Genomic DNA, 12539 nt, shown 5'->3' with positions numbered 1-12539 from the left:
CCTGGTGGATCAGGCCCATGGCCTATCAAATGCAGGATCCAACCAGGTGGCTTTGGGACCTGAGGGCAAGAGCACTCTTTCCTCCTCTTTCCAGCAACTGGCATTCAGAAGCAGCGCTGCCCCCAACTGTGGAGGCAGCAAGCAGCCACAGATCGCCTTATCCTCGCCTAATACGCTTTTAAAAACCATCACTACCTCCTGTGGCAGTGAGTTCCACAGTTTAACTATCCCCTGTGTGAAGGAGAACTTTATCTGTCCCTGAATCTTCTGACATTCTGCTCCACTGGGTTTCCACAAGAGTCTAGTGTTATATGAGAGAGGGAGAAAACCTTTTCTCGGTCATCTCTCACTCACCTTTTCTGTAAACCAAGTGCTCCTTCTCCTTGATGATTTCGGTTGCTCTTTTCTGAACCTCAAAAATCAGAGTTGGAAGGGACCATGAGGGTCATGCAGTCCAGGCATAGGCAATCTCGGCCAGCCAGATGTTTTGGGACTACAACTCCCATGATCCCTAGACAACAGGACACTAGTCCCGGTCAGGGATGATGGGTATTGTAGTCCCAAAACATTTGGTGGGCCAAGGTTGCCTATGCCTGATCTAGTCCAAGCCCCTGCCACGCAGGAATCTTTCACCCAGCGCAGGGCTCTTTATATTATCATCAGCCAAGGCTCGTGGCCTAAGTTGGCTTTGGAAGAGTGAAGGTTCGCTTTAATCCCTCTGAAAGCGAGGGCAGGGATCTGGCATGCCAAGATCACAAGAGAAGACCCCTAGCTGGATCAGACCAAGGAGTCTGTCGTACTAATCCTGCATCTCATTGAGGGTTGCTTGGATGTTGCCAGGGAGCCAACCAATGAGGCATATAAGGCAACAGCCCCCTCCTGGGTTGGGCTCCGTTCTCGCAGCCCACACTTCCACTATCTAGAAAAAGGATAGGGAACCCATGTCCCACCTGTAACCCAAGTCCCATCATTCCTGACCTTTAACCCGGGGGCTGCCGGAAGCAGGAGTTTAACGTCATCTGGAGGGTTCCTCCATCCCAAATTCAGAGGCTTACAACTCCTGCAGGTTCTGTTTATCTACATTCCCGTGTGGAAACTTTGCGGGAGAAAAATCTGGGAAGCACCAAACGTGGCAGGAGGAAGTTCCACATCCTTTAATTACCTAATCTCAGAAAACAGAGGAGTGGGCCAGGGGTGGGGAGGTGGGAAGGAGAAGGAGGCTCTTTTCCCTGTGCAAAGTCTTTTGGTTTGGTGTCGCTTGCCGCTCAGCCTAACGTGTCCTCCCAGGGTCTCTTTCGTGGTGGAGGCTTCGCAGGACCCGGCTGGTGCTGCTCCAAAGGGTTGTGGGAAAAGGTCTGGCGCAGCGGCCCTGAGTGGAAGAGAAGCCCACGCTTCGTTAGTTTGTTTCCGCAAAGCGGGTAAGGAGACTTGTCAGCCCCCACCAGAGAACTGTGTCGAGAACAGAATAAACACAAGCAGAGCCGGGCTGAATAATCAGAACAACTGTCTACCCAGCCCACTACCCCAATGGCCAACCTCACACATCTGGGAGTCCCACAAATAGGGTCTGAAGGCCATGCCCCTCCCTGCTCATGTTCCCTAACAGGATACAGTGGCATCCTGAGTCTGGACCTGGACCAAAGCGGTGGGCAACCTGAAGCCCTCCCCCAAGTCCTACCATCCCAAGCCAGAATGACTGACAGTATGGAATGAGGGGAGCTGGGAGCCCACTCTGACCTGGTGGGGCACAGATGCCCCAGCCCCTGTCTTAGCTACTAGCCCACAATGCATCTTGTGGCAGTGAGTTCCGTAAGTTAATCATGTGCTACGAGTTCTTCTGCCTGTCCTGAAGCTACCACAAAGTCAGTTTCACTGGTCTATCCCAAGTTTCTATTATTGTGTGAGAGAGAAACTTCCTCTCCCCAACCCATAATTCTGCAAACCTCGATCATGCCTCCTTGCTCATATCTTAAATTGCCATTTTGCTCAGCTGAAAAGCCACAAATACCGCAGGGTTTTCTAAGAGGGAAGGGGGTTCAGATGAAGCAGTCAGTCTCACTCCCCAAATTATTTTGGCTGCCCTTTCTGTACGCCCCCCCTCCTGCCCTACAGTACCATGTTTTTAAGATGTGGGGGGCAGAATTACATTATGTAGGATCAGAAAGCCCACGTGTAATTTGCAAAACGTTTTCTGATGGCAAAAAAGAGGTTCTTAGCACACCAGATTTCTTTTTCCTTTCCTTTCCTCTTTTCTTTTCTTTTCTTTCTGAGCTTCTAGCATTGATACAACCTCAGACAAAATGTACAGGCACTTTTCTCATTTTTTTTTAGTTATAGATCAGCCTACTCATTCCACCACCCCCTTTCAGTTTTTTTTATTTTCCCACTGGGAGAACGTGCCCCTCACCCCAGGAAATATTCCTGCGGACGCCATGCTGGCAGCACACAGAATGTTACCCTGGACCTGCCGTGAAGGCCCATTTTCTGCAGCGAATGGGGGGGGGCGGTGATTCTGGAACGGGCTGTCCCTTCCCCTTGCTCCACTTGGCAGGCCAATATTCAAATTATATGTCACTTCCTCGTGTGGGAGGCTGACCTTCCCACAATTGCTAACACAACTGCAGAGGCCCGAGTGAAATAAACGCCAATGAGATGAAGGCAAAGAAGCGCTAACTTATGAATAGGAGGCGTATCGAAACAGTCGAGGACCTGCAGAAAGGGCCAGGAGGGTTGTACTGAGATAATTGCCTCTTCTCAAGCGACAAGATGACAGCAGAGAACTGGGAAAGGTGGTGGCCTCTGATTTGCACATTGCAGAGCAAGTGGAAGGAACAACACATCCCAGGATCCCCTCCTCCCTGCAGGAAAAGGATCGCACACAGGCCTAGTGGCTGTGGATGGCGGCAAGTGAGGGCGAGGGGTGCAGGAAGCTTACCCTTAGCTGCCAAATTCAGGTGGTTTTTGATGCGCTGCTCCCTCTCTTCCAGCTGCTGAGCCATCTGTGCATTTTTCCAGCCTGGAAGGGGGGGGGGCATGTGGAGACGCAAGTGAGTTAACCCTGTAGGAGCTGGAGGCCTTTGAGAAGCCCTTATCCCCTCCCTCGCACCGCAGCAGCCTTCGGCCACCCTGCTCCTCCTAAGTCAGCTTTCTTTTTCGTTTTCTGTTTTTAAGTAAAAATAAAAAGTGGAAAAAGGGTATACTACATCATTGTAAGAGCTAACAATTACAGTTATCTGTATATTTATCTAGTATACAGTCGTGCCTTGCAAGTCGAATGGAATCCGTTCCAGAAGTGCGTTCGACTTCCAAAACGTTCAGAAGCCAAAGCGCGGCTTCTGATTGGCTGCAGGAAGCTCCTGCAGCCAATCAGAAGCTGCAGAAGCCCCGTCCAAATGTAGTTTGTATACCGAAACAGTCACTTCCGGGTTTGCGGCGTTTGGGAGCCAAAATGTTCAAGAACTAAGCTGTTCAAAAAGCAAGGTACGACTGTATAGGTATGATTACCATCCAAATTCATATATGTTTTTAACCTACTACAGGGCAATGACCTACTACAGGGCAATGACCATTTATTTTTCCCAGTTATCAAACTCCGTATGTAGTTCGAAAAAACGTTTTCCTCTGAAAATTTTAGTTTTTCCAGCACAGTTATATTGATAAAATCTGCTCCTTTCTCCCCAAACCTATTAACTGTAGGACATTGTAAAAACGTGCATTTTAAAAAACAACACTATGCTTACTGCATCTCAAACAACGTGCTGCCTTAATCACCTTTCTTGAAGTTCTTTATGAAGCCTCCCTGAGCAGGCAGGACGCTGGGGTCGTGTTGCACTCGCTCGGGGATGCCAAGCCGGGCGCGAACTGCGGGCAGCCGCAGAAAGGCCACTTGCACCAGCGAGAAGAGGTTGGATGTCAGCCAGTAGGTGAAAACGGCCTGCAGGGAGGGAAAGAGAGAGCATCAAAAACCCCTTTCCTTGGCCCACCCTGTTGCAACAGGACAGCTGCCCTGTGGCATGAGAGGAGCTGGAGAATTGGGGGTCAGCGGGGAGGAGGTGGGAACAGCAGCCCCACAGGAAAAGGCGTTTTGGGTCCCCCTCCAGGTGATAAAAGTTCAGGAAAGTCCCCCACAGCTCCCATCTGCCCAAGCAAGCATAAGTAAAGGTAAAGGGACCCCTGACCCTTAGGTCCAGTCATGACCGACTCTGGGGTTGCGGCGCTCATCTCGCTTTATTGGCTGAGGCAGCCGGCGTACAGCTTCTGGGTCATGTGGCCAGCAGGACTAAGCCGCTCCTGGCAAACCAGAGCAGTGCACGGAAACGCCGTTTACCTTCCCGCCCGAGCGGTACCTATTTATCTACTTGCACTTTGACGTGCTTTCGAACTGCTAGGTTGGCAGGAGCAGGGACCGAGCAACGGGAGCTCACCCCATCGCAGGGATTCGAACTGCCGACGTTCTGATCGGCAAGTCCTAGGCTCTGTGGTTTAACCCACAGCTCCACCTGCGTCCCGCCCAAGCAAGCATAGCCGATGGCAAAGAATGATGGGAGTTGTAGTTCGGCAACATCTGGAGGACAGAGTACTCCCTGCAGGTTTCTGAATCAAACGGGGGCCAAGGCTGAGACAAAGGAACATGGGTTTGTGCAGGGCAAGTCAGAACTGGCCTCAATATATTTCGTAGGAAATACATAAAAAGCAATTGCAATCTGCCTGCGGCGGCGGCTCACCGTCGGGAAGGAGATCGTGAGAGGCAGGATAGCGAGCGGCATCACCCGGAAAACGGTTTTCATAAGGTGGAGGTTCGGGTTCGACACTCCGGATTCTGCTCCTAGCTGCAGAGAAGGTGGACACTGTTAACACTCCTGCCATTTCCCCCATTTTTCACTGCGTTGTCCTTTCCTACATGAGGTTTTCTGCCAAGCAGGAATTTTGAAATTTGTGGGGGTGGGCAGTGGATCCCATCGCTCCAACAACTGGCTTTAGGAGGTTGACTGCAGCCTTATTATCTAGGCCCCACCCCCCAATTTATTTTGGGATAAAGCAAATTCCGAACGTTCCGCTTTCTCCTCACGATCTCCTTTGGGTGGGACAATTTTGGAGCTTTAGGGACAGACCAGAGAAACACTGATCTATTCTCTTCTCATGCTAGCGTTAGGAATAATAATAATAATAATAATAATAATAATAATAATAATAATAATTTTTATTTATATACTGCCCTCCCAAGCCGAAGCCAGGCTCAGAGCGGCTAACAACAGTAAAAATAACACAGTTTACATCGGCAAGCCGTTTCCCCACAGGTTCTTGCATGAAGGAGCAGACTATAAGCTAAGGAATAATAAAAATAATATGCTGGCTAACTTTTCTGGGAGGCTGGCATCAGCTGTGGTTGTCCTCTGGGTGCTGATGCCGGGCCTGTCAGCAGGACCCTCATTGTGGTTACTTAGAGAGCCAGTGTGGTGTAGTGGTTAAGAGCGGTGGACTCGTAATCTGGGGAACCGGGTTTGCGTCCCCGCTCCTCCACCTGCAGCTGCTGGGTGACCTTGGGCCAGTCACACTTCTCCGAAGTCTCTCAGCCCCACTCACCTCACAGAGTGTTTGTTGTGGGGGAGGAAGGGGAAGGAGAATGTTAGCCGCTTTGAGACTCCTTAAAGGGAGTGAAAGGCGGGATATCAAATCCAAACTCTTCTCTTCTATCTTGTAAACTATTGAAAATGGTTTTTGTCGCTACCCCTGTCTAATACAGACCCATAATATTAGGGGCACCAAAATAATTCACACATCTGGTCCTGTCTAAGCTCTGTTTCAGAGCCCATGAGGCCTCTGGTCTCTTTATTTCCTATTTGTTCTGTGATATGCAGACACCTCAAATTTCTTCATTAGTCCACTAATTCATTTGCCTTCCCCACACCTTCTGCCCCCACAGCATAGGAGCTAGTATCCACAGAGAGGTTTGTTCTCCACAAACCTCTCTTAATCCCCCTGTCATTGCCTCTTGCAGAATCCAATGCCTAACTATGCACTGTGTGAAAAAAACACTTTCCTTTGTATATTTATAATAAAATAAAATAAAATAAAATAAAAATAATATTTCATTTATACCCTGCCCATCTGGCTGGGTTGCCCAAGCCACTGTGGGCAGCTTCCAAAACATAAAAACATAATAAAACATCAAACAGTAACAATCTGATCCAATATAAAAGTCACAATAACTTTAAAATAAACCTCTTATATCAAACAAAGCAACATTCGACAATCCCTAACAGTAAACAGCAAAATTAAACATCAGCAAATAATACTCAAATAGTTCAACCACAATAAAGAATTACCAATCTATAATCAATAAAAATAACAGCAAATCTCAACGCATAAAATACCACAAAACCACACAAAAGGATCAAATTGAGAAACAAAGAAGCACAACTTAGAAAGCTATTTTTTTTAAAAAAATATCCCTGAACTCCTCTCTTCCCAGCTGCTGCTGCTGTTTTCAAAGTCATAGTCTGGGAAAGACTAGGTGGGGCAAGGCAGGTGGAAAAGCCATTGCCTGATGAGGAACAGAAAGTCTCTCTCCCCTCACAGTTCTTCCTCTGGAGCAGCTCTCTTATGAAGGCTTCCAGAATTAGAGGTTCAAATGTTCAGCTTTGTTGTATGCCCATGAATTCAAGCATTATGGAGAGGGAGAAGAAGGGTCTCCCTAACTTACTTCCTCTACACCAGCGGTAGAGAACCTTATCGGCTCCATAGGCCAGATTCTCAACCCAGATTGGCCACATGAGCCAAATCTGACAGCAATGTGATGTTACATGTGAGCAGGCAGCTGCCTCTAGTCAAATTCCATTGTATCCATGAATGCAGTAACAAAAGGACCTCTGGAGGGACCCAAAGACTTACTTCCAAGATGGCCCACATGGTGACGGTCACTGTCAGGGGCAAGACATAGTAGGGATCGGCAGCTGTGAGATCTGAGAACCACCACAGACCCCCAGTTTGAAGGCTGGGCACAGGGAGCTCCGCCATTTTGCGCAGGGCAATGAAGAACGAGATGAAAATGGGTGCCTGAGAGAGAGAGAGAGAGAGAAAGAAAGAAAGAAAGAAAGAAAGAAAGAAAGAAAGGGAGAGAGGATGAGTGTGAGAAGGGGAGGAGGCAGAACTGGGAGTAATATTCATATACCAGACACACAATTTAAATATTTATATTTATTGACGCTTTCATGGTCCCCGCCCCCCATAATTTCTATTTGCATTGCATGAATCGCTTCAGGGCACCCCGGTGTAAAAAGTGGCAAATAAATACAGTGAGAGATAAATAAACGAACAACACAGATGTGAAATTTGGGGTGGGAAGCTTCTTTCAACTGACTTTCGTATCTGGTAGCTTGCATTAATTGCTGTGGCTTGCCCTGAAGTCTACAGGCAAAGGGCAGGATGTAAAAATAGAACAAAAACAAGCCGGCCTAGCAGTGGGGCAGAGACTCACTTGGACCAGGGGAACAAGAAATCCTCGTAGCGGGTTGACATCGTGGGTTTTCTGGTAGAGGTTCAGGTCCGTATAAGCTTTGGCAACTGTGGGAGAAAAGCGGAATGATTTGCGGGGAAGGCAAAGGAGATTATCGCCCACAATCTCCTTCTACAAGCCCTTTGCCCTCCCCTACAGATCAGGCCCCACCTGCTGACAAAATGTGGGCAACCCTATTCCTTGAGAGCTCCACTCTCTTGCCTCCCCAGCCTTGTCTCCTCCTATCACCCCAAGTACCACCTCCTCGATTCATTCAACGTGGTCCCTTCCAATGTGGTTTGTTTGCAACCCCAGCTCTGCCCCTTTTCCCCAGAGCCCTGCACGTTGCCCCATACTCACACTCAAATTTGTTCCCCGAGCGCTTGGCCTCGTTCATGCGGGTGGTCAGCTCTGAAATCTGTGGCATGTGGTTGTTGAGCTTCACTGCCTCCCTCTGGCCCTTCACGATGAGCGGGAAAACCACGCAACGGGCCACAATCGTCCCTAAGGAGTTTGGTGGGGAGAGAGGAGGATACCCGTTACTCTCAAGTGCAATGGCTGCGATGTTACCCACAATGCAATGCCAGAAATCACTACCTTACCCAGAATGCACCTGGATACTTCTGCCTGGGCTGATCGCTGAAGAATGGATGCTTTTGAATTCTGGTGCTGGAGGAGACTCTTGAGAGTCCCATGGACTGCGAGAAGATCAAACCTCTCCATTCTGAAGGAAATCAGCCCTGAGTGCTCACTGGAAGGACAGATCCTGAAGCTGAGGCTCCAAGACTTTGGCCACCTCATGAGAAGAGAAGACTCCCTGGAAAAGACCCTGATATTGGGAAAGATGGAGGGCGCAAGGAGAAGGGGACGCCAGAGGACGAGATGGTGGGACAGTGTTCTCGAGCTTGTTTGGAGGTTCTAGCAGGGGAGCGCAGCTATTGTATACCCTTGACCGAAGAACGGTACACTCCTTCTATCTGGAATGGTCATCCTCTTCCACCGAGCGCGCAGCTTCGGGAGGGACGCACATGGAGCGGTGAGGGAGGAAGGGGACACCCGCCTAGCCAGCCAGATCAGCCGAATCAACCCTGGCGATCAATGGGGTGACAGATGTCGCAGCCAGATCACCCTCACATCCTGGTTGGACAGTGTTCTTGAAGCTACCAGCATGAGTTTGACCAAACTGCGGGAGGCAGTGGAAGACAGGAGTGCCTGGCGGGCTCTGGTCCAGGCGTCACGAAGAGTCAGACACGACTAAACGACAGCAACAACAACTTCTGTTTGGAGGCTTGTGCAAAAAGGGTAGGCGGGCAAACTTCTCCTGCAGAGGCTGAAGGCATCATTTACCCAGAAGGCAGTAGTGGTGATCATTAGGGGACCACACATTTTGGTTACTAGCTTGCCTTATTAAACCCAGAGGTTTTCTACGTTACATCTCTCCAAGCGAGCTAGAGGGCACATTCCAGTCAAGCCAAAGAATGAGAGAAACGTGGAGCAGGGCAGGTGAGGGTGTGCGGGCTTTGGGGAAGGAGTCCTGAGGGGTGAAGAGAGAAGCCTGGAAAGCTGAATTTGGCCCCAGTGCCCAAAGTTCAGCTGCGGTCTCCGTCTCAGAGAACGGGCTGCACGTTTCCTGCTGTGCTCCTTCTCTGTGGGGCCGAGTCACAGCGGGGAAAGAGCAGAGGTGGCTTAGCACTGCATCTGGCTATTTGTCTATAGAGCCCAATACGGTGGAACCTCGGCTCCCGAACGCCTTGGGAGCCAGAACGTTCTGATTCCCGAACGACTGAAAACTGGAAGTGATTGTTCTGGTTTACGAACGTACTTTGGAAGCTGAACGTCCGGCATGGCTTCCGATTGAATGCAGGAAGCTCCTGCAGCCAATTGGAAGCTGCGCCTTGTTTCCAGAACTGTTTTGGGAGTTGAATGGACTCCCAGAACGGATTAAGTTTGAGAACCAAGGTTCCACTGTAAAGCAGCTCCCCAGGATCTTTGGCAGAGATGCTTCTCTCTCATCAGCACCAGTGACCTCGTCGTTTTAACAAGAGATGCTCTACGCTAGGAAACTGAGCTTGAGGTACAAAATTTGTGTTTGGGGTGTGTGTGTGTGTATCGCCTCATGTCTCTCTCTGCGCTGTGCACAATTTTTGGCAAGAGCATGTAACCTGCCAAGTGCTAAGCTCAGACTCTATTGCCAAGCTCTGGCCCCTCCCGGCAGCAGCGTTCCCCAAGCCACGGAGCCAAAGTGCCCACTCTGATGACGCTCTCTGCCAGCCCAAATCTCCACCCGCTTCCCCAATACAGCAGGCCCCTTCACCTGCCATGATGGCTCCCCACCACGGCAGCCCTATATCCACGTGGAGGGACTCCAAGAAGCTCTGGATCAGACCCACCGGGGTGTGGGACCCCAAGCCCAGCTCTGCAAAACTCTGCTCTTGGACAGCCTGGGCAAGGTCCCCCGCAGAGAGAGCGCCCTCTAGTGGCGGGGAGGATACAGGCTGAAGAACCTGAAGAAGGAAGAGGAAGGAAAGTAAGTTAGCACTGAATAATCTGAACGCTCTCAGCCCCCACCTGCTAGGTTCTCTTTGCTACCTTCATTTGCAACCCTCCACCGTCACCTTTCAAATTTCACAACCATGCTGCTCTTACCTGTGTTCCAGCAGCTGCTGCTGTGCTTTGACATCTGTTTGTGGGCCTCAACAGGAGAACGTGGCAGCCGTTTTGAGGTCGCGGGTGAGGGGCAAAAGGAGATTTAACTCTGAGCCACGTGAATGGGACAGACGTTCTGTGGATCTGGAAGGCAAGTTTTGAGAATCAGCATTCTGACAATGGCACTTGCTAGGAAGATGACTACCGTATTTTTCGCTCTATAGGACGCACTTTTTCCCCTCCAAAAATTAAGGGGAAATGTGTGTGCGTCCTATAGAGTGAATGCAGGCTGCGCCGCTAAGCCCAAAGGCAGAACAGGGAGATGGAGCGCTGTGGAGCACTCCGTCTCGCTCTTCTAGCTTGGGGATGGCTGCGTGCAAAGCCTCTGCAGGGCAGTGGGGCGCTGAGCTCCAAAGGCTTCAGGGATCTTTGAGGCTGGCGGTGTGGGGAAGCAGCGCTTCCCCCCAGCACCAGCCCCACACACTCGGGTGAATGCACCTTGAACGCACCTTGTTTTAGAGGGGGAGAACAAGGAAAATCCCCCCCCCGTTCTCCCCCTCCTATGGTCCAGTGCGTCCTATAGAGCGAAAAATACGGTACTTCTGTGATATACAGGAATGTGTGCGGAACAAATTCCTCAGATTTGTTATCAACGCCGTCTGATTCCGTTTTTTTTTTTGTGGGGGAACCACTTTAAATTTACAGGGAATCAAAATTCAATTGTAAAACCATTTTGTCTCTTGTGCAAGTTTTAGGGAGCAGGATGTATTCATAGTTGAAAGTTAAAAAATTATTTTGGGTTGGGTGGAGAGTGGGGCAACTTTGGGCAACCAGTCTCTCATTGTAACCTACTTCACAGGGTTGTTGAGAATAAACTGGGGAACATGGGAGAAGCAAGTATGCCACTGTGAGCATTTAATATGTATATTTATATACATATATTAATAATCTATTAATTCTGGACATAGTTTAGAAAGCAATAAAACACAATAGGGCAGAAAGGGTGAATCATATTTTGATGGACAGCAGATGTAAATAATATACATAATATAGATAAACCAACCCAGGTGCTTACAAAGTTGAAGCACTTTTAATTCCTCCCCCCAGCATTTTAACTTTTGTATGTTTTATAGCACAGTTGTACATTTGTAAACTGCTTTGAGGTTTTCTTTTTTACAATCAAGTGGTTGTGTAGGTTTTACGAAACAAATAAAAGACTAGCGCTTCTTGCGATTCATAGAAGCTGGGGCACCTTAAGCAGTCCTGTTGCCTCTCGGTGCCTATAATTCTTTGCCTAACCATAGCTTTTACTTGGCCCAAGCCCGACTTAGAAGGGCTTGAGGGGCAAAACCCAGTTTCTGAAGAGTGTTCAGGACTGCTGTCTGCCAGCCTGACTGGAACTGGTCGCAAAGGATCAGTGGGGCTATTCCTCAGGAATGGCTGTCCTTTCAGTGACAGCCATTCAAAGACTGATGTTAGGTTGATGTGAGTATATTCACTGAGATCTCTCCAAGCTGCCCTGAAGGCTTTTGGCTTTGTCCTCCTAGCAGCCAAAGACTCTTTACACCCCAGCTGGACTTAACACCTGCCTCTCTTTCAACCTCGGGTCCCCAGGTGTTGTGGGACTACAATTCCCACCATCCCTGACTCGCTAGGGGTGATGGGAGTTGTAGTCCACCAATATTCGGGGACCCAAGAAAGGCCTCAATCCCCCTCTCCCCCCCCCACAAAGAAAAGGTCTTCTTCAACAGCTGCGCGGCAGGACGCTCCCCCTCCAAGGAAACTGCACCTAGCTGCTAGTCCCTGGGGTTCCGGCCCGCAAGGTCATGACCCCGAGGCCAGGGCAGCGCCGCAGAGGCATAGCGCCCGCTTCCCTGCATCACCCACCTGCCTACGGAGGCTCCCCGCGAGGGGCATCGTCCCCGGCAGCCGAGACCGGCTCCACGCTCTCCCGAACGCCGCTGCGGAAGCCGCCATCGCTGCTCGGCCCCACCCCCGGTCGCGTCACGCGCAGCTCTCGCGAGGACTGCGTGACGCCCGCGCAAGGCTGCCATCTTTGTTAAGGGCAAACAAAAACCCTTCGACTTAGCGCGAAGGGTCGACATCTTGAGTGAGGGCAACTCTCCTCTCGAGACCCTGAAGTTCCTTTTTTTTTGTTTCGGGCGCAGGCGTGTGTGGGGGAAAGGCATGTAACCGCTGAAAGGGAGGCGCCAGTCGATTCTTTTCCCGGCTATGTTAAAAAAAGGGGGGACTAGAGCAAAGTGGGCTGGGGCCATGTTCAAAAATAGCGATGCTGTTCTTCAATTTAGCAGTGGGAGAGAGGCGGGGTTGCTGATGCGGCCATGTTGGTTCCGGGCAATATAGAAAAAGCGGAAGCGCGGCCATGTTGGTTATGGGC

The 12539-nt window shown here is 50.0% G+C and overlaps 1 protein-coding gene across 1 annotated transcript; it reads right to left on the bottom strand.

Moving 5' to 3' along the window:
- Window positions 1–1139: 1139 nt before the first annotated feature.
- On the bottom strand, window positions 1140–12156 carry OXA1L (OXA1L mitochondrial inner membrane insertase). Its single transcript, XM_081167995.1, has 10 exons — window positions 12029–12156; window positions 10142–10285; window positions 9810–9999; window positions 7856–7999; window positions 7478–7563; window positions 6892–7056; window positions 4725–4829; window positions 3772–3934; window positions 2936–3016; window positions 1140–1369 (listed from the first exon to the last, which is right to left on the bottom strand). Exons 1-10 carry the CDS (start codon window positions 12116–12118, stop codon window positions 1266–1268), a joined length of 1272 nt encoding a protein of 423 aa, XP_081024121.1. The 5' UTR covers window positions 12119–12156; the 3' UTR covers window positions 1140–1265.
- Between the last annotated feature and the right edge of the window lie 383 nt (window positions 12157–12539).

This window comes from Podarcis bocagei, assembly GCF_964188305.1.
Source record: "Podarcis bocagei genome assembly, chromosome: 13".
NCBI classification, from domain to species: Eukaryota; Metazoa; Chordata; class Lepidosauria; order Squamata; family Lacertidae; genus Podarcis; species Podarcis bocagei.
The sequence above is the reverse complement of the archived record's forward strand: the minus strand, read 5'-3'. Positions and strand labels throughout refer to the sequence as shown.